Source organism: Ascaphus truei, chromosome 5, assembly GCF_040206685.1.
Source record: "Ascaphus truei isolate aAscTru1 chromosome 5, aAscTru1.hap1, whole genome shotgun sequence".
NCBI lineage: Eukaryota > Metazoa > Chordata > Amphibia > Anura > Ascaphidae > Ascaphus > Ascaphus truei.
In genome coordinates, this window is record NC_134487.1 from 240,085,117 (window position 1) to 240,108,169 (window position 23,053).

Here is a 23,053-nt window from a genome sequence, read left to right on the forward strand (position 1 = left end):
CCCAGGTTGGTGTTCGGCTGGTTCGGCTCCACTTCTTTCTTTCGAACCGCGGAGGGAAGCTGGGTGGGGAGGGGGAGCCCCAGGTTGTTTATGAGCGAGACTGGAGGCGCTGATCCTGGTCTGAGGCGTTGGGGAGCTTCTGATTCGCTATGCGTTCGGAGGCTCTGGGCGTTTCTGCTTCTTCCTGGCGCGCTGTAGACTTAGAGGGCCCTCTGCTGTCTGGTGGTGGGGTGAGCCCCAGCACTTTGAGGAAAGAGGGGGAGTCTTCTGGTCTGGAGATGGTATGATGGCGGCCATTTCTCAGAACGATCAATTTGAAGGGGAAGCCCCAGAGGTAGGTGATGTTATGGTCCTTTAGAATGTTAATGAGGGGCTTCATCTCCTTCCTTCTGGCCACCGTGACCCTCGACAGGTCACTGTATATCTGGATTCTGTTATTTTCTATATGGAGGTCTCCTGCTTTTCTGCTCGCGGACGTGATTCTTTCTTTGGCGGAGTTCATGTGAAATTTAATAATCACATCTCTGCGACGGTTTGGATCAGAGGATTTCGGGCCTAGCGCTCGGTGAGCTCTGTCCATTTGTATATCGTGCTCCGTCAAGTCTGGGACCAGGGACCGGAACAGCTTGTGCAGGTAAGGTTGGAGGACCTCAGGTGTGACTTCTTCAGGTATATTTCTTATCCGGAGGTTCTGCCTGCGGTCCCTGTTTTCTTGGTCCTCGAGGGAGTCTTTTAACTCTTCAATGACTTGTCCCAGTCTGATCACCTCTTCCTCTGTGCTATTTTGCGATCCTATTACATCTCTGATCTTGTGCTCTAGCATGTCAGTGCGCTTCGTGAGGCCGTTGATATCTGCCCTTAGGCTCTCCAAGGCAGCATTCATGTCTTCCTGTACTCCTCTCCTCATTTGGAGGAAAAGGGCATCGAAGTATTGTTTATTTAGGCCGAATTCCGCCGGTTCTCAGCTGTCTGTGTCTGGCGCCCGATCCACATTTGAGGCCTGCATGGCCTCCTCGGCGCCGTCTTGTGAATCGCAGCTCGGCTCTGGCAAGCGCTGCGCGGGGGTAAAGTACTTGGTGACCCCTTGATTCTGGGTCGCTTTTCCTTTTGAAGGCATGGTCCCCTATTCTTGTATGTTTTGGGGGTGTTTTGGAGATTTTTTGGTGGCGGTGGGTGTGCGTAAATGAGCGGGATAGCGGCGACCATGCTCTGAGATGTCACCGGAAGTCCTCCCCGAATGAACATTTTTATTGAAATAAAGTCATTTTATTGATTGGTTGTCTGGGGTTTTCTGGAGTTATGGGGACGGGGGGGGGGGCAGAGGGGAGACAGATCACAGCCTCTCCTGTCCAGCACCTCCCCACCTTCCACTGCTGAGGGACGGCTCCTTTGGGGATGAAGGGGAGACTCGTGGCTCCTGCGCCGCACCCTGTCGCAGAGGGTCAGGTCAGCTGACCAAGGGGATGTTTGCAGGTCCTCCCCTCTCTGCAGCAGCCGCGCGCCAGCAGTTTGGTGTACCGGGGGGAGATGCAGAGATCTGCTTGCTTTATTTTTAATGGTGGAGAGCTTTGCTTGTGAAGGGTGTGTTTTTTTATTTTTTTTTTAGTTATTATTCTTTTTTCCTGTGTGTTTGCTACAGTATAGTGTTTTTATTTATTTTGTGCAGTTTGTATGGTTTTGTAGCAGACTCTGTTTGGTGTGTTTTTTGACAGGGGGAGATAGGAACTGTCAGCACCAGCACACATGTATTTTATAGTCTTTTTAAAAAAAAAAAAATTCTATTTATTTATTGTTCTGTGGGGGTCTGTGCCTTTAAATCAGACCTGCGGTGGCCATCTTGGATTTGGCCGACACGCAGACTGGAACGCAGGGAGCCAGGCGGCTCCACTCCCTGCAGCAGCTCTGTCTTCTCCCCGGAGGCACAGGATGGCGGAGGGACGCGGACGGAGCACAGGTAGGCAGGGGGTAGGTCGGTACGGCTCACCCCGAACGGCCGCCGGCCAGGAGAAGGTACTTTTGATCGCGGAGTCAGTCTCGGCCGGCCTCCATTTTAGGCTGCTCTGAGACCGGAGCTCCGAGTTTAGTGCCCCAAAAATGAGCTGGTTTATTGAGCACCGGAGCCCTCTATTGCCCACCACCTGTGGGGAGGCAGGATAGCGTGTCCCAGCGGGGGTACTGGCAGGTCGGATGCCAGCTCCTGTCTTTTCCTCTCCCTACCTACACGATGGCGGCCATCTTGTTAGCCGTCCTGCACCTTGCGGAGCCGCCACCGTACGGAGTCAATGGGTAGGGGGGGCCGTGTAACAGCGTCGGGACCGGCGGTACAGACCTCCCGGGAGCGCACTGGCAGCAATATTCTAAGGGGTAGATGGCTGACGCGACCCCTCTCTAAGCTCGCCAGTCGGCAGGGGATGAAGCATGGGTCTCTCTAGGGCTAGCTCTGGAGAGTGCTCTGACTTTGTGTGGCACAGGACTCAGAGCCGCAGCATGTTGCAGGGCTAAATATGATTTTCTGCAGCCCCTTCTCCTCAGTCGCCTCACTCTCCCACTCACCTCAGTGTCAGTTAGCGTCGGGCAGGACAGTCAGAGCTTCTCCTATGGCGGTGCTCGATAGGCCCCTGGAGCCACTGTTTTTTTTTCTTTTCTTTTATTTATCTTAATAATGTCCACATATTTAATTTTTAGACTCAAAATGATCCCTACTGTATGTTGTAAGCTGTCCAAGTTCTTAGGAATTTAGTTTATTCGGCTGGTGATAAGTTAGGATTGCTGTGGATTGCAAATTAAAACTTGAGGAGCTTCAGTATAATGCGGCCATCTTGGTCTGACTCCAAACCACGCCGTTTGGCATAGTTTTTGGATGTCAGGGTATCAATGTGCATTCCGAATGTTAAGTGGGAGTCAAACCATATGCCCAAGTATTTAAAACTAGTAACAGGAGTTAGGGTGGTGTTAGTGTTGGTTCTGATCTGGAGCTCAGTCACTGGCAGCTTTAAAAATTTAGTCTTGGTCCCAAATACCATTGTTACAGTGTCAGTGTTTAAAAACAGTTTGTTTTGGGAAATCCAGTTCTCGAGTCTCAAAAAGTGTTGAAGGTCGGAGAGGCTATGACTGTGTGCATATAGGATTGTGTCATCTGCATACATGTGTATTGAAGCTTCCTTACATGCTGTGGGAAGATCATTGATGAACACTGAGAAAAGTAGGGGCCCCAGAACAGAGCCTTTCGGGACGCCACAGGTGATATCCAGGGGGTTGGAGTTAGAGCTTGAGATGGACACATGTTTGGATCTACGTGATAGGTAGGAAAGAAACCAGTTTAAAGCGTGCTTCCCTATTCCAGAGCACTGGAGGTTTTTAAGCAAGATAACATGATCAACAGTATCAAAAGCCTTTGCATAATCTAGGAATATTGCACCAGTGAGTTGTCCCCGTTCCATTCCACACTGGATTTCATTGCAAACTTTTAGCAGAGTAGGTACGGTAGAGTGTTTGGGGCGAAAGCCAGATTGGAATTGGCTAGGGAAATTTGTCTTATTATAGTAATCACTTAATTGGGAGTGGACACATTTTTCTATGACTTTGGATAGGATTGGGAGAAGGGAAATTGGCCTGTAGTTTGAGACAGTGTTTTTGTCCCCACTTTTGAAGATTGGGACAACTCTAGCAGTTTTCCAGGTCTTAGGGATATGGCCAGCAGACAGGATAGAGTTGACTATGGAAGCAATTGGTTTGGCAATTGCTGATGCACCAAGTCTTAGGAACCTAGATTGTAGTAAGTCAGGTCCACATTGGCTGCTTAGTTTTAATTTCAGGAGTGCTTGTGTAAGCTCCCCTTTGGATACTGGGCCACTGGGATACTAGGGATAGGCGCTTCTCTACCCATTCGGTAGCCATCCAGCCCCCCCTTTTTCCCCTCTCCTCCATCCTTCACATGGATTTCATATATATTACCTGCTCTCATATAGTGTACCACCAAGTATAGTGCCACGGGACAGATACGAATAGGTATACTTCATGGTCCGCCCTATCCATTTTTGATTGATCTTTTTGTATGCTACATTCTCACACCACCTCTAGAGGAGTTCCGGTAGCACCCTGTTGGGAATTGTTCCCACCCCACGATACCCATATATACAACTTTATATAGGTTTTTGTAGTGGAAAAATACAAAGTGACAATTAGAAATGTCCCTATTAACACACCCTAGCCATTGAATTTTCCGTAATTTTGCATATTCCCAAATCCAATCCTCTAATTGTAAAGGTATCTGATATGGCCATTGGTGATTAACCAATACCTGTAACATAATTTTTTCCATTAACATAGATATCCTGTTGTACTGTGATACATAATAAAAAGTTGTGTGTGGGTGCTGATCACGCACATTGTAAGTGAAACTTCTGTCTTTTGTCACTGTTTTGTCACAGAAATTGTAATTGTAATGGTGATGTTTTTATTTAATCAAAACACATTTTCAGTGCCAAAACGCAAAGAAGTTTGACTTAGAACGCATGTTTTAGCTCTTTGCATTTCTATATTTATATTAACTGAATTCCTTGTGTGTGTGTCAGTCCGTGTGTCAGTGTGTGTCAGTCTGTGTGTGTGTGTGTGTCAGTCAGTGTGTGTGTGTGTGTGTGTGTGTGTCAGTTAGTGTGTGTGTGTCTCTTTGTGTGTGTGTTTTTCTTAGGGTCCTGCTACCCTATCTCCTGACCCTCCAGAGCAACACCCCCCACCCCCTCACTCTCTCCACCGGCAGAGCTACTGTATGTCCTGCTGCTGTGCCAGCCCTTCAGGAGAGGGTGTACTCGGCGGCTCACTGGAGGGGGGGGGGGGGGTGGAGAGAAGGTGTACTCAGCGGCCCCCGGGGAGGGAGAAGGTGTACTCGGCGGCTTACTGTGGTGGGGGAGAGGGTGTGAACGGCGGCTCTGGGGGGGGGGAGGAACCGATGGGGTGTAAGCCTAGCTGTGTGCATGCGCTGTTCTTGTCAGTCTGTGGAAAGGGCAACTTTTGGCTGACTACAGCCTTGAGAAAGTGTTTCGTTACAGGAAACACGCGTCGACTATTTCCATTACGGGCACAAGCAAGGACCGCCTACACGAGGCAGCAACCATCTTGCACGGCGACGAGCTGCCCATCTCCTGCTCCAGTCTAAGAGAGGTTGCAGCCGTGATACACGGACTGTGAAAGTCTCCCGCCTTAGGGGGCGGCCCCAGTCACTTCTACAGCGCACGCCTCGGCGAGCGCTATGCTATCAAGCCCCGCCCCACCAGTCAGGCCGGTCCCAGTCCCTACCTTGTCGCGCACCTTTCCCCAGCGGTGCGCGACAGGTTTTCAGGGAGGCAGGGGAGTTTAAAATGAACATCTGCGACGGAGGCATGGCCATGCCCCCGCCGGCGGTTCAGCCAATAAGGGCGAACCAGCCGTGGGACGTCATGGCCACGCCCCTGCATACCTACAGCCTCGCCCCCTCCCGTCGCAAACCTTCCGTCTCCCCTCAGACTGCAGATCACGGTGTAGCGCTGTGCACGCGCCGCCCCCCCGCCGGGCGCGCGTGCCACAGTGAAGACTGGGGACTCAGCCTTAGGTCTACTAGGTATTAGTGTTCATTCACTATCAATTAAGCTCCAAAAATACAGTACAGCGGCTACTAGAGAGAGTGAACGATATAGCGGTTTGCGCCCATTCATGAATATTGGATTTTGGTATACCAAATACCACACCGCTTACTAACTCTCAGCCGAACACAGACAACAGATCGAATCTAACATGCCACACTACCTATATTTCAACATATCTTATAGTGTCGGTTTCTTTCATTGTGACATATTTTGGTGCTATACTATACACTCTTCAAACTCTACTAAGGTAATATAGTTTCCTATTTAAGAAACTAGGTGCCTAATTACTCCTGAATACACTCTCACTCTGTAGAAGTCAACAGCTGGCTCTTCACACAGAACCCTAATTGGCTGATTGAACAATCAGAGTGTTCTGAGAATCAACAACTGGCGGCATAACAGCCTTTAACACTGAATAACTGGCCAGGTCAATGTTATTAGAGCCATACACCAGTAGAGTTCATCTATAACACTTTCCTTGCAGTTCACTATACTGAGTACCTACTCATTTGCAGTGGAGTTCAACTAACTGGGTATACAGTACATAGAGACTGGCAAATCTTTAGCATCTCAACCCAAATACTGTCTTCCCAAGGTATTCTGACGTAGCTACAACGCCTAAACTTCCATACTGTGGCAAGTGTGGAGTTATATTGTCCATTTTCCACATGATTTTAAAGTGGTAGATTTACAAGGAACATCATTTGGTGGGAAGTCATTGGTATTTTTGTTTTGGACATTGGTGTGCCTAATATACTTACTTTTGCAATTCACCGTATTACAGTCTATCACACTTACCCTTTTTCTATACAAGTGTAGTATCAATCACTACACACCTGTACTCCTCCCTATACCTTGTTATACCGTTCCCTAAGGGGAAACTGCATTTCAGACCCCTTATAGATAATTGATTTAATCAAGCTCACTTATCTATTTTTACTTACTGTGGGTCCAAAGTGACAACTACACTCGACATAGGATCTGTAGTTAGTGTCCGTTGTCTGTATATTTTAATCACCATTTTTTTTTAGCGTTTATGAGCAATAACGTTTTATTTTAACCAATTAACCAATCATACAGCTGAGGGAGGAAGAGTGCTATAAGTTGGGTTTCTGTTCTTTGTTACGTGTACCCTATTTACCTACCCAACAGCACCCCTCCCTTATCACTATCCAATCCTACAATCCCTTAGCTGCAGCGGGGTACCCCTATATTTTACCAATTGATTGCAGTGGAGAAAGTTGTGAGGCAGAGTGGCATGTTAGCAATATGTTACAATAATCCAGACAGGAGAGGATAAAGGCATGCATTTGAGTTTTAGCAGTAGAAAATATAACATAATTTTTCCATGGGGACCATGTTTATTCAACCTTATCCAGAGTGTTTAGCATTAAATGTGTTATGCATTTCCATTAAAAGTATATCCCACACCCTTGTTATACAGTTATCGATTGGAAGAATTGTTTGTTGTTTCCAAAATAGCGGGACTGAACATCTGTCAGCATTTCAAAGATGTAACAAATAAACAAAAGACACCCTATGGGCAGCACTCGTAACAACGAGTGCTGCCCATAGGGTGTCTTTTGTTTATTTGTTACAATTCTGCTCCTTCCCCTTATTGCACCGTTGTCGATTCTTTTTGATTAGAGGCTGATGCGAGGGTTTCTACCCCTTTCCCCTTTCCCATTGTAGCATTTCAAAGATGTCAGATCAGAGATTTTTTTTAGTTTATATCCAGGGATTCAATTTCTTTTGAGTAAAGTGATCCATGGATCTTCTGGAATTGTTATTGTAGTAATTGTTTCAATTATCCTTATAATTTATTTCCAGAAAGGTTTGATAGCACGGAGATATGTAACATGGTATTCCTTCTATCAAATCCTCTCCATTAGCACATTTTTTATTGATTTTGTGGCACACACAAATATAATTTTCTTGTACAAACCATTTACATTTGTTTGCCAAGCACAGTCCATTTCTGTGCCCCAAAACAAATGGAAAACCCCCCAATCCTTTTTGATGCAGTTGGCGAGATGGAGATATTTGAGCTTAGTACATACAGTATCTTCAACTCCATTGATGTGAGTGTTCTTTATTAACTATCATTCACAGTGTAATTTAGGAGTACTATGGTGTAATAAGATACATATTAATTGATTGGGTTACACCTAGATTACTGATCCAGGCTGTAAAGGGTTAACTGCTTGGTGGGGATGTGTGCATGTTTATGGTAATTTCCATCACCATTTCTGGAGTGTTTAGGGTGAAATAGCATCTAGTGTTACCATTTTCACAGAGGTGACAGCATCTTTAATTAGGTGTGTTACTCCTCATTGTTTCTCTACATTTTTATATTTTTCATGCATTGTGTTGAGCACGAGTGAACGTTCCAGCGCCAAGGAGGACTCTATTTGCAAGGACTGTTTCTATGGGATTTGGATAATCCCAGAGGACTCACGGCTGTAGGACTTTACGATCTAAGTGGATATTCTTAAACTTTTTTCTTGATATATTACTTGATTTTATGTTTATGTTACATTAGATTGTTTGTAAACATTTTGTATATTTTAAATATTTGATTTGTTTTGGGGTATAGCGCTATGTAGTTGTGTAATTGCCAGCGAGGTTCAGATGATAACAAGGCAGGGAATATCCTACATTAAATGCATCCGTAGCTCCTATTTTGGTTCATTTTATTTATTTTTTGATTGTCCATATTTAGCATCTTTATGTTGCGCTTTCCCTTCTGTTAATCTGTTACCGCTGAAGGTGGCGGCAACTGCATTACTAGAGAGGATTTATGGAAACCATGTGCACAACAAATTGCTGAGGCCCACACATGGCATCAGAATCACTGCTTTTTTTTGTTTTGTGCTGTTTTATGATGGGCTTTGAGTTGGAAAAAAACAGGCATGGAAACTCCGTGCAAGTGAACTAACCACTTCGCTAGAAGTTGGAAAAAGCAGAGAGAAAGAAGGGGACTCTGCACCCTCATACTAAAATCTAGGGGACATTCCCTGCACCCCTTCTTCCATCCCTCATACCCCCAATTTGGATGTTAATTCAGACAAACACTAATCTCTATTCTCTCGTCTCTCTCAGGTTGACCCAGCCCGGGGAGCCCTCAGGCAGCACAGTAGTAGGGGAGGGGACCAGTCCCAACACTTATTACTCAACCGTGTTAGTGAAGAAACTCAGCAACATCTTTAAGGTACAGTAGGAGAAAACCTTGAAGACCCACTTCCCTGCATTTAGTGAGTGAAATAAGTATCAGACACCAAGCCTGCCTCATGTTACAGGTGGTATCCTTGCTTGTTGAGTAGGATCGTTACTGGGCTGCACATCATCAGGGATTAGATCAGCCAGTCCTGTATTTGTAGCACCAGGTCCTTACATAGCTCAGTGCAAGGAAAGTGCAGTTGATAATGTGAAATCAAACCAGGAGTGGATGAGCCTGTTGCTGGTACACTGATCTCTCTCTGTTATGGTGGCTTGGGTAGTTTGGGTGCCACCATGTCCCTCGGTCTATGACTCCAGGTGCCACAACTGAAACAGCTCTGTTACATTTTGGGGTTAGAGATTTAAAACAACCCAGCCTGTTTTAGACTTTCCTCAAAAATCAGGAGTATCCATTTAAATGTGAAGGCCACTAAAGTTTTGTAAAGGCATTGCAAAGAATGGAGGCTGCCAAAATAAAAAGGGGTAGAACAGGGAGAGAAAAGATACAAATAAAACAGTTTATTTATTTTTTAAATACAATCTTAAAACATGAACTTGATGAACCTGGATATCCTCTTGTCTCAACCAGATTAAAAGGAAAATGTCTAGCACATGTCTTTTATCAGATGCTTTGCTCAAGTGGTTTCTAATGACCTACTCCAATTCAGTACTTCAATACCCCTTTAGGCTTTGATTATACCAGAAAACGCAATAAAATGCAATGAAAGCAGACATACCAATCGCGACGGTAGCACCGCGACGTGCTGCATAGCTTCTGTCTCGTGAAGAGATTTGAGATTTTGTTTTTCACAGGCTACGGCCTAATCACGTGATTGCAAGGCCAATCACAGTGCGCGTGTGCATGTGTGCATGTGTGCGTGTGCATGTGTAATGGAAATATAACTGTATACTCATTTGCATGTCTTAGGCAGGTCTGCGACTCCGCCCTTCACCATTATCACCCAGCACACAGCACTTCCACTGCAGAAAGGAATTCTGGGAAATGACATGCAAATGAGCACACAGTGCCACTTTTTGCTTCAAAACCATTTTAAACATGGTTCCCTATAGGCTTAAGCTTTCTGTGGAGGTTTTTTGGCACTTTTTTTACTCACCATAACTTAACTAAGTATGGTAAAACCCATCCTCATTGCTTCAGCTTTGCATAGCCAGTGTAACTAACCCCACACTGATGAGACCCATTAAGGTCGAAACAGCTGTCTGTGGGTGGGTTTACTGGCTATGCATCTTAACCCTGGCTGCGCTTAAAGCTGTGACCATGCAGCAAGCTTAAGCCTATTGGGAACCATGTTTAAAATGGTTTTGAAGCAAAAAGTGGCACTGTGTGCTCATTTGCATGTCATTTCCCAGAATTCCTTGCTGCAGTGGAAGTGCTGTGTGCTGGGTGATAATGGTGAAAGGCGGGGTCGCAGACCTGCCTAAGACATGCAAATGAGCATACAGTTATATTTCCATTTGCTATATGCTTTGCTGTGGAGTTTTTTTGTCACTTTTTTTACTCACCATAACGTGTGTGTGTGTGTGTGTGTGTGTGTGTGTGTGTGTGTGTGTGTGTGTGTGTGTGTGTGTGTGTGTGTGTGTGTGTGTGTGTGTAAATAAGGTGCGCAAAACTGGTTATCAACAACAGTTAAATGGTGTCAAATGAGTGCTGCCGTAATGGATGTACACAACACCAATAACATACAAAAAGACAAAATACAAAAGGCACAAATCAGGGACAACAGGTGGTTAAATGTCTAACACCTGTGGGATAAATATGTAGAATATCCTTATAAGAATCCAGGACGAGATATGATCTATAAAAGAGAAAAATTTCAATATGTGAAGTACGTTTTATCATATAAATAATCTGGGGCATCAGATGAAGTCTTTCACAGACGAAACACGTAAGGTGAGGGTCTCTGAATAGATCTCCCTGTCTGTCTGAAGTAAGGACATTTTATTATCTTGCCTGTGCTTCAAAGCCTTATTCAAGGCTATTGGGACTGTGTAGTTTACTTTCAACCAAGAGAACTTCAGTGCTTGTGGACACAGTGTGTAACCTGAAAGGAGTTCCTGACAACACCAGCCCCTCTGCTGCAGTCAAAGAAAAGATTTTATCCTTACATGCCTGTTTATTTCAGCTACATTGTAAGTTGCCACTTTTCTTGCGCTTTATTTATATAATAAAACGTACTTCACCATATTGGCATTTTTCTATTTTATAGATCATATCTCGTCCTGGATTCTTATAAGGATATTCTACATATTTATCCCACAGGTGTTAGACATTTAACCACCTGTTGTGTCTGATTTGCGCCTTTTGTATTTTGTCTCTTTATACTGTATATATAAGGTGAATGGTTTCTCTGGCTTTGCATCTGATTCCCATGCTGTGCTTTAAAGCTGTGTTAACCCAGGTAGTCTTCGGATATGCATGTCCAAAACCTGGTCTCAATGGGTAAGGACATCACTATAATATCACACAACGTGAAGGGTTTCAACAGTCCTCAGAAACAGAGGCTATCTATGACAGATTACAGACGGACAGACCTTGACATAATTTTCTTACAGGAAACGCATTTCTCACAGGCCAACTCCCCAAAATACTTGGATGGCAAATACCGGAATTGGTATACATCGTCAGCCCCGGTTAAGAAACAAGGTGTAGTGACATTAATAAATAATAGATTGCCACTGAGGGTAGACCTTACAAAAAAGGATGGGGATGGACGGTATCTCATACTGGTAGGCGACATACAGGGCCAAACAATTACACTTGTGAACGTGTATGCCCCTGGGGAAAAAACGGAAAATTTCCTAAGTAGGTTCTTCTCAGTCTTGAACAGAGTGGCCCAGGGATGCATCATTCTAGGGCAGTGATTTCCAACCTTTTTTGTTTGGAGGAACCCTTGAAGTATTTTGAAAAATCTCGGGGAACCCCTATGTGGCTGACACATATTAGGTTTGACAGGGGTCAGTCACAACATTTCACACCTCACGAGTCACCTCTATTTCCCACAATCTACCCATGTATTTCTCTCCCATCCATCTCACTAACTCTCCCGCCTCGAATGTATTTATCCTTGCCTCTCACTCTTACTCCCTCTTTTCCTCACTCACTCCCTCTTGCCCCCCTCTCTTCTCTCACTCTCACCCCTACCTTCCGTCAATTACCCCACTCTCGCTCAATCCACCCTACAAAATACATACCAAAAAAAACACCCCCAGAGGGGAGGGTGGGGGGGTGTCTGTGGTCCATAGGAGGAACCCCTGAGACTGCTTCAAGGAGCCCCAGGGTTCCACGGAACCCTGGTGGGGAATCACTGTTCTAGGGGGTGATTTTAATCAAACCTTGGACCCTGAATACGATAGGTGCACCCCAGGGGAAATGTCTCAGTCTAAGATCAGAACGGCCTGGACCAAGGGTCTTAGAGACAACGGACTTACAGACATCTGGCGGAACAGCACCAGAGAGAGAGAGGCTATACCTTTTTCTCTCATCCACACGACAGATATAGCAGGATAGACTACCTCTTTGTCTCGAATAGATTGGTTTCGGTGATCTCCCACACAGGGATCCATGATATTTCGTGGTCAGATCATGCACCGATAGAGCTGCGGTGCTCCAATTTTAAGCTAGACAGACCAGGAGCGAACTGGAAACTCAATGAGTTACTCCTTAAGATCCTGGAGATTGAACAAACCGTGGGTGATGAGATCAGGGTATATTTTCAGGAGAATGTGGGTAGCGTCCCCACGCAATCCACTCTATTGGAGGCCCATAAGGCTACCATTAGAGGAATACTTATAGGGATTGCTGCTCGACGCAAGAGAGACAGCAAGATCATAAAGCTCCAATCCCAATTGGCTGAGCTGTCTACTATTCACAAAAGTAACAAACTAGCTTCGACATTGAAGGAGTGGCTAGAAACCAAAACAAAACTAAATGTATTGCTGGCCTCTCAGGTGGAGAGCGACTTAAACTGGTCTAAGCGAACGTTTTACGAAAAAGTTAACAAACCAGATACCCTACTTGCCTACAAACTACGTAATAGAATCTCAAATTATCGTATTAATGCAATTCGGTTGAGAAGTGGTGACCTTACATCTGACCCTAAACGAATCGTAGAAGAGTTTAAACATTATTATGAGTCCCTATATGATGGGAAGAAAGTCTCCCATTGTGAGGCAACACACGTCCAGCTAAAGACATTTCTGAGGATGGCAAAACTACTAGCCTAAGCAGAGAGGAGAGGGAGATGCTACAGGAGGACTTCTCGATGGAGGAGCTAATGGAGGTACTAAAGGCACTGAAACCGTCTAAGGCCCCAGGCACAGATGGCTTCTCGAATCTATGCTACAAAAAATTCCGGAAACTTCTAGCTCCATATCTATTAAGGTTATTTAATTTGTTCCTAGCAGGTGCCCCTATACCGAGCCAGATGCTTCAGGCGTCGATCTCTCTGATACATAAACAGGGAAAAGGCCCAGCAGACTGTAAAAGTTATAGGCCTATTTTCCTGATCAATTCAGACATGAAAATCTTCTCTAAATTACTAGCAACTACAGTAGGATAGGCCGGCTTATGCCGAAACTGGTCCACCCGGATCATGTAGGGTTTATTAGTGTTATTCCAAAAGAACCAGGGGAGCGTTTCTTGCAGCCATGAAAATGAAGAACATCACATAGTACAGCAATGTTAAAATACAGTGAGTATATGTATAATGCTCAAAAATGGCTACTCACATTAAAGCAGCCAAAAGAAAGCAAACATCCAACTTATAAGGGGTGGATGTTCCCTGTGGATATGCAGCAGCCACCAATCTCCAAGGAAGAAAAGAAAAAGACCATACAGTGTAGACGGTAATATATTCTGGCAGTAAATATACAAATGGAGGCTTACACTTTTGATGATCAAAATAGGCGAAATAGAAAGCTGGTAACGGGTGCACAGAGTCGCAATCTCCTGGGTTCCTCCTTGTCCTCCGCTTCACCGGAACACTGTATCCACGCCGGGGCTCACGTCACTTCCGGTGCGTCTCAGACCGCCGAGCTCGATGGTGGAGGTGGATTCTCTGTGTTCCTTCTCTTGGATACTGTTGGACTAAACACTCTACACGTTTCGCCGTTGTGTGCATACGGCTTCGTCAGGAGTGTTTAATTAGCTGCTAAATCCTACTTTAAATACCCTTAAGCCCTCCCTCATACTAACATATTATTGGCTGTTAGATACAACATCATATATGTAAATCTGCCCACTTCATTTACATATATGATGTATCTAACAGCCAATAATATGTTAGTATGAGGGAGTGCTTAAGGGTATTTAAAGAAGGATTTAGCAGCCAATTAACACTCCTGACGAAACGCGTACAGTGTTTAGTCCAACAGTATCCAAGAGAAGGAACACCGAGAATCCACCTCCACCATCGAGCTCGGCGGTCTCAGACGCACCGGAAGTGACGTGAGCCCCGGCATGGATACAGTGTTCCGGTGAAGCGGAGGACAACGAGGAACCCAGGAGATCGCGACTCTCTGTGCACCCGTTACCAGCTTTCTATTTCGCCTATTTTGATCATCAAAAGTGTAAGCCTCCATTTGTATATTTACTGCCAGAATATATTACCGTCTACACTATATGGTCTTTTTCTTTTCTTCCTTGGAGATTGGTGGCTGGTGGCTGCTGCATATCCACAGGGAACATCCACCCCTTATAAGTTGGATGGCTGCTTTCTTTTGGCTGCTTTAATGTGAGTAGCCATTTTTGAGCATTATACATATACTCACTGTATTTTAACATTGCTGTACATGTTCTTAATTTTCATGGCTGCAAGAAACGCTCCCCTGGTTCTTTTGGAATAACAGTTGATGCAAGACAAGTGGAACAGTCTTTATCCAAGGCTTGTAGTGCGTCTTTTAGCCTCATATTCACTTTTAAGTACTTTAGTTCACTTTAGCTATTTGGCACAATTATTCCCAAATTGTCTATATTTTTTTCACATATTTTGCACATTATCAAGTGATTATTATACTTTATATTATTAATATTTCTTTTTGGGTTTGTTAGAGCGCTACCGAGCACCTTTTCTATTCAGGGTTTATTAGTGGTAGACAAGCGACAGACAATACCAGGAGGATAATAGATTTAATCGATTTTGGCTCAGCGGAAAAACATCCCCTCGATGGTCCTAAGTCTAGACGCCGAGAAGGCATTCGATTGAATTGATTGGCCCTACCTGAGAGAGACGTTGGAAGCGTTTGCCTTAAGTGGCAGAATTCTGGGCGCTATTCTGGCTCTTTATGTGGGACCGACGGCGAGGGTTAGGCACCAGGGCTTCCCGTCGGAACAATTCCAGATAAAGAGTGGCACCAGACAGGGTTGCCCCCTGTCGCAGAAACAAGAGAAATGTGATGCATCCAAATTGGTCAAAGTTCCTCAATAATATATGTAAATAATACTGGATAGCAATGGACAGTCCATGAATGATATGGCAATTATCAGGTGCGGGCTAGGAGTCTAGTGGGGTCCACATGACCACCACAGTTGAAACACCATAACAGCCCCCCCTAGTAACCAATATGAAATGAACAGAGGCACTGGTAAACATATGCATATATGTAGGGGCGTTCTGGCCCTGTTACCTTAGTGCTTGCAGGACTTCCAGATATCCAGGGCGTGCAGTTCATCCAGATAGATAGCCAGCAGGAAGATAGGTGAAGATGCGTTGCACTGCCTCAATTTCCAACTCCCAATGAGACCGGAAAAAATACAAAGTGAGCACTCAGCTGAATAACAGGTCAGGTTTATTGCAGGGTGGTGCAGCAGGGGAACAGCAAAGCCACACGAACGCACCTACGCGTTTCGTGCACTTGATAAAGTGCCTCGTGCACGAAACGCGTAGGTGCGTTCGTGTGGCTTTGCTGTTCCCCTGCTGCACCACCCTGCAATAAACCTGACCTGTTATTCAGCTGAGTGCTCACTTTGTATTTTTTCCGGTCTCATTGGGAGTTGGAAATTGAGGCAGTGCAACGCATCTTCACCTATCTTCCTGTTGCCCCCTGTCGCCCCTATTATTCGCATTATGTATAGAACCATTGGCAGCACATATTCGCCTCAACCCAGACATACTGTAACAGGGATCTAAACACAGAAGCAGCCACATAAAGTGGCCCTGTATGCGGACGACGTTATCTTGACGTTATCTAAACCCCTCATCTCTCTGCCGAATGTCTTTTGCCTACTAGGGGAATTTAACAAGATTTCGGGATTTAAAATGAACCAAGCCAAGTCAGAAGCCCTAAGCATCAACCTGCCTAAGGTCACGGAAAAATTGATAGAGCTAAATTTTAGCTTTAAATTAGCAAGCCTCCGAAATTAAATATCTAGGGATTAATATCACCAAAAATTATAATACCCTTTATAAAGCAAACTACTCCAGACTAATAAGGACTCTAAAGGACAAGCTCGGGACGTGGGCAGGATTCGGAATCTCATGAATTGACAGGATCCATTGCCTTAAAATTAATCTCCCTAGAATATTATACCTGTTCCAGGCGATCCCCGCACAGGTAGTCAGGGAGGACATCCTCCCTTTGCAGTCGGCTATGGTGAAATTTGTCTGGGGTAATAAGGAACCACGAATTAAGAATAGTATCCTAAAGCGTCCAATCCCGTGTGGAAGACTAGCAGTACCTTGCTTGTTGGCATATTTTCGAGCGGCCCAATTATGTCAAGACGTACAGTGGCACATGCATCCCAGTCTCCGACGGTGGGTCGAATTGGAGGGGGACTGCTGTGCCCCTGTCACATTACAGGATCTATTCTGGCTTCCAAAACGGGTGATTAAAAACGCCAATGAGCCGCTTTCCGTCACAACCAGTTCCCTGGCGGTCTGGGAGGCCACCAAATTTCTGTATGCTTTGACAAACAGACATACTCTCATAACCCCTTTTGTTGGTAACCCTGATTTCGCTCCGGGCTTGTCGGGCAATGATCTTGCAATTTGGAGGCAAAAAGGCCTTACTAGGCTACTACATCTGGAGGGAAGGGAAACTATAAAAACTTTTGAACATATCAAATCTGAAAAATGATACCAAACTCTGAATTATTTTAATACCTCCAGATTCGAGCGTTTTACATGAAATTCCCGATACGACCTAAGCGAACAAATTTTGAACAGCTCTGTTCTAGAGGAACAGATACTGCGGGACTTACATCTAGGATATACAGAGAGGTAGTTTGTGCTGCAAACGACTGCGACAACAAACTTAGCTACCAACGACAATGGGAATCCGACATAGGGGAGACGCTAGAAGACAAAGACTTGGACTCTATCTTCCTGGCGGTGGCTAAGAGCTCTATTTGCACCATGTTACGGGAGAATGCATATAAGGTCCTAATGAGGTTGTATCTGACCCCAACAAGATTGGCTAAGTTTGTCAAAGGCTACCCCCCTTGTGTCCCAGCAATGCGGGGAGTAGGCAGACTTGTTGCATATGCTGTGGAGCTGCACCAGGATGGCCCCGATTTGGGAGGAAATCAGGAATTGGCTACCGAGTATTCTCGGTATCTCGGTCCCCTTCGACCCCTGGCTGTTACTACTCAGGCGCCGCACCCAGGGGCTAAGCAGATCAGTGCATAAATTAGTTGCACATTTTGCAACAGCCACGCGGTGTGAGCTTGCAGCATTATGGAAGCAACCCGAGGTACCTGTGATCCCTAAGATTAGGAATAGAATCTGGTATGTCTGCCGGATGGAACAGCTGACAAGTCTGGTCAACAACACCGGCCCAAACTTCCTCAAAGTCTGGTCACCATGGTTGGCCAACTCAGATATCCCGGGGGTGGATGCCGCCAGTAATCTGCTTTGATAGATAAAAATGCATTCTCCTCTGACAAGCCAGTTTCAATGACGGACGATAGATCAGACAGGTAAGATAAACTGGGCAGAAGGCTTTAGAATCAGGGAAGGCTCTGGTACAGCCTTAGAAAGGCTGGCGACGGCGCACCGTTGAGGGAAGAGAGGTGTGAGGGTCTTCCTTACCTGCCCCCTCCCCCCCCCCTCCTTCTGTACTTTGTGTCGTGATCTGTCGGTATGTCCCCCCATGTGAGTCAAGTTCATATGTCAGTTGATTGCAATGGGAAATACAAAAAACGGATTTTTGGTTACATTAATGTATGACAACGGGTTGATAGCTTGTTTGCTGTTTGTACCGGATACCCAATAATATTTGATGTTGGAAAAAAAAAAAAAGAAGCTGTGTTAACAGCGAGCATTAGATTATATGGGCTCTATGTAACAATGGTTTTTCAGACAAAAGGTGACACATTACTGTATGTGCTCTTTTGCATGTCATTTCCCAGAATCCCTTGCTGCAGTGGAAGCACTGTATGCTGGGGATAATGGTGAAAGGCAGGGTTTCAGACCTGCCTAAGACATGTGAATGTGCTCACAAGTGATCTTTTTATTTGCTATATGCAATACTTGTTGCCTTTTTCACCCACCATAACTTAAAATGTGATGATATATATACAGTGCTTGACAAATCACCCAAAAATCTACTTGCCGAACAAGAAAATATACTCACCACCTAGTCCCGCCCCCAACCCCGCGCTAGTCCCGCCCCCAACCCTGCGCCTAGTCCCGCCCCCATCCCAACTTAAAAATAAATAAATAAATAAATTGAATAAATTCCTAGTAAGAACAACATTTATTTTTGACATAAGTTTATTTATTGTATTACATTATACTACAATTAGTCCTAGTTGTGTGTGTGTGTGTGTGTATAAATGTCGGATCTAGAAAAAAAAGTCAGATGTGAATGACTAGTTTCTTGAACCCCTTAACCAGTGTCTGGATGCCCCCGCTTCACAATATCTAAAGCAGCAATCCCGCCTGGGATCTTACATGATCCGCAGTCCAGGTACCCTCATTCCCACAATGTTATATGTTGGAGGGGAGGTGTTCCCTACCTGTTTTCTGGGTTAGGGGGGATTCCGATGTCTTCCGTGTGAAGCTTGAGTTAGATCTGGAAGAAAGCAGTATTGGTTATTTCAGTGTAGAATAGGGCAGTTAAGATGTACAGGGTAAATAAGATATCCAGATCCAGAGTGTGTGAGAGAGAGTGTAGGTGATAGACACAGAGAGAGGGTGAGCGACAGAGAGGGAAAGAGAGGGTGAGCGACAGAGAGAGGGTGAGGGACAGAGAGAGGGTGAGGGACTGAGAGAGGGTGAGGGACAGAGTGAAGGACAGAGTAAGGGGGGGCAGGATGGCAGGGTGAGGGGGTTGCAGGGTGAGGGGGTGAGGGAGAGACAGAGTGAGGGAGAGACAGAGTGAGGGAGAGACAGAGTGAGGGAGAGACAGAGTGGCGGGGTGACAGAGTGGCGGGGTGACGGAGTGACGTGACTGACTGGGTGTGGGGTAGGGTGACTGATTGGATGGGGGGGTGACTGATTGGGTGGGGGGTGACTGACTGGGTGATTGGGTGGGGGGTGATTGACTGGGTTATTGGGTGCGGGGGTGACTGACTGAGTGATTGGGTGGGGTGGTGACTGACTGGGTGATTGGGTGGGGGGGTGATTGACTGGGTGATTGGGTGGGGGGGTACTTCTGATGGCCTTTACACACACACTCTCTCTCTCCCATACACACACACACTCTCTCTCCCTCCCCCATAGACACACTCTCTCCCATACACACACATTCTCCCTCCCCCATACACACACACTGTCTCTCTCTCCCATACACACACACAAACCCTGTCTCTCTCCCATACACACACTGTCACACACACACACACACACACACACACACACACACACGCACGCACGCACACGCACACACACACACACACACACACACACACACAATGGCTCTCTCTCCCATACACATACACACACACAGTCTCACACAGGGGGAAAGGAGAAAATGCCGCAACCGAGCACCACCATTGATTTCCACACTCACCCCCCCCCCCCCCCTCCCATCTCCCGCCCCTGACACGGGGACCGGGGGGACATCCCATCTACCGCCCCGCGGGCTGAGACGGGGACCTGGGGGGACATCGCGCTCCCATCTCCCGCCCCGCGGGCTGAGACAGGGACCTGGGGGGACATCCCCACTCCCATCTCCCGCCCGCAGGCTGAGACGGGGACCGGGGGGGAAGCAGGGACCAGGGGGGACACAGAACCGGGACGGCTGGGGCTCGGCCCACCGCAGCCTCCCGGCCCGGGATAGCAACCCCGGCTCTGCTGGGGATGGTGTATATGTGCGTGCATGTGTCCCCCTTCCCCAGGTACCTGTCCAGTCCCTGTTGCCGCTGCCTCCGCCTCATGTCCCCCGCTGCCTCCACCTCATGTTGGCATCAGGACCACTCTCCCCCCAGGCCCCGCAACAATACTGGTGGCTCCTGTCTGACTGTGCCCCGCCCCTCCCATGCTCCTATAGGATGAGGCTAAGGGGGGGGCTGACACTGCTCATGTGGCGCGCTGCTTTAGCCGAGCGGCCATTTTAAGTGCATATTAAACCCCCCCATACATTTTAAACAAAAAACAGACTTACCGAAGACACGTGGGGGGGCCTGCAGCATGACTACCGGGAGGAGCCTGCTGGCTGCTGCAGACGGCCCAGGGAGGACTCATTTCTTCGATGGTAGGATGTGGGGGGCTGCGAATGCGCCCGCAGGACCCTGCTGCAGACGGCCCAACGGGGGGCTGTGGATGCCCCCGTATGAGGTGACAAGGGGCCACATGGGGTGGAACAAAGCCGATAAAGGTGACGACATCGTTGTATTAAATTACAGATACTACAAACAGGAGATTGAGCAACAACTCTCTGTGGAACATCATTACAGACGTTTGCCGGGTGATCCGACTGTTGCCTATAAAAGAGAAATTGATGGTATAATCCAGCTTGGCCTCAATAATGGCTGGATTTCTGAGGAAACAAGCAAGTTCCTGATGCAGAGTCACCCTGTAATGCCGGTGCTGTACAGTCTCCCTAAGGTACATAAATCCAGTATCTCGTCTACAGGCAGGCCTATCATCTCGCCCCGGGGATCTTTGTGCCATCCACTCTCACAATATGTGGACTTTTACCTACAGCCAATGGTGGCCAATATGAGCTTGTATGTAAAAGATACGACGGATTTCCTGAGACAGATAAGCAATCTACCATTTAACACGTCGGATTGCATCTTTGCGACCCTAGACGTGTCCAGTTTATACACAAACATCCCCCACGACGATGGACTAGAAGCAGTACGCACTAAATTTGAACAGTTTGGGGCACATCTTGGTCCACCTATAGAATTTCTTCTGTTGCTGATTGAAGTCATTCTCCGCAAAAATGTCTTTAGATTCGAGAAACAACACTATCTACAACTAACCGGGACAGCCATGGGTTCGAACATGGCGCCGTCTTTCCTGAAACCAGGGTCACGAATGATGTATGATTAGTCCGGTCCGGTAGTTCTCAGGACGGTCGTCAATGTTGGTGAGTCCTGTTTGCACCAGGTCACGCCGGATCATGTACTTGGCTATGTCTGTCAGGCCTGAGGCATCGGTGTGTTGGTCACGTTCTGAGGTAGTTGCTGGGAGGGTCCATGCAGTCGCCTCTTCCTTGGCGTGGACGCGTGATGACTGCTGGTCAGTGTGAGGGGCTGTGTTCTCCCGTGTGGGTGTACCTGGATTGCGAGCCTGTTGTGGTCCATCCGTGTGTGCGCTGGCGTGTGGATCACTGTTGCGGCTGTGGCTATCCCAGGCAGAACCATTGAAGGAGCAGCGTCTTCTCCTCGTGTACCTGGCAAGTCTTCGGTGTCTGTGGAGTCACTCCCTTCATGTTGAGATGGTGCGTTGGGCTGGATCCTCTGAGGCTATCCGTCTGTACGGTTGCGCCCAGCCGTCCTGTCTCGCGGCTGCTTCTAAAACTTCGGCTTGGGCTATGGCGGCAGCAGCTTCCCTTTCTTGATTTAGGGCCTCTAGGTTAACGTCCACCTCTGTCTTTTTCCATGCAGCGGTGGCAGTGGCTGCAGTGGTGGCGGTGGCAGCAGCTGTCTGCTCCTCCTCTTCTATGCAGGCCCTTTCTAGTTTCATGGCTGCCTCTTTCTGAGCGTATGCAGCCCTGGTGCGTGCGGCCTCTGCGGTGGCTCGCGCCTTGGTGGCGTTTCCGCTTGCACTAGACACGTGAGATTGCGCTGATCTTGATGAGTGCCTGGATGCGCTGTGATGCTGTTTCCAGCAAAAGGTCTTTTCTCCTACTCTCGGCCTCCGTGATAGTGGATCACACGCAGCTGTCAAGCGTTAGGTCAATGTTACTCTGTAGGTCTCTTTCTTGCAGGCTTTCGCTGGTGTTGGCCCTGGTCAGGTAAGTAATGTATGCCTCTTACAGCTCTTGATAACGCGAGTGATCAGTCCTTAATTGCGTTATTGCCTGCTCGAGCTGTTGCGCATAGTTGCCAACGCTAGTAACATTGCGTATTCCCAGTGTGGTTGTTTCCCAGGCCAACTCTAATTTAGTGCGGTGCGCTTCAATGTCAGTCTCGTATTTTTCACGGCCCTTTTGTGTCATTGTGACTGTCCGTTTAGGCCTTGCATCTGCCTCCGCCTGTTGCAGTTGCGCAGCGGTCTCTGTGTCTGAGTGATCACTCTCCTGCGTGATATCTGGTGAGGCTCTGAGTTCTGTCATGCTGTAGGTGTGTGTACGCCTTTAGCCAGTGCGTGTGGCGTGCGGTCTTTTACCAGTGTCAGCGATGGGCGACTGTCTCGGATGATGCCGAGCGGTGTCCTGCAGCGTTCAGCGTAGGGGAGGCTGTACTCACAGGTGTCCGGTGGCTCTGACCCGTGTCCTGGCGGGTGTCCGGTGGTGTGGCCCTTGGTGGCGCTGGCCGAGGGGACGTGCGCAGGGTAAGGTGAGATGATAATCCCTCACTATGGAGCTGTGCAGAGGGTGAACTCAGACAGAGAAAGGCAATCAAGTTTTGTGTAAGATGCACTGTCTGTCTGCAAAGCTGCTGCCTTGTGTGCAAGGTTGTTTGCTGGCTGTGTGCAGTCTTTGCTGTAGAAGGTCTGTGCTCTTATTAGCAATGTAAAGCTGCTCGCTTGTCTTTGCATAAAGTAGTAATTGTTTGCTGTATATAGAGGCTGGTGGCTGTGTGTATCAATGTGGAGCAGTATGCTAGTACAGTGGTGGTGAGAGACTGCTGTTTATTT

The 23,053-nt window shown here is 46.9% G+C and overlaps 1 protein-coding gene across 3 annotated transcripts in view; it reads left to right on the forward strand.

Moving 5' to 3' along the window:
* LOC142495828 (uncharacterized) overlaps nt 1–23,053 on the forward strand; it is a 439,489-nt gene that overhangs the window by 304,276 nt on the left and 112,160 nt on the right. For all 3 annotated transcript variants that reach the window (XM_075601852.1, XM_075601853.1, XM_075601851.1), the window contains one exon: nt 8,724–8,832. In XM_075601852.1, the coding sequence (XP_075457967.1) occupies nt 8,724–8,832 (109 nt within the window). The remainder of the gene's footprint in view (nt 1–8,723; nt 8,833–23,053) is intronic.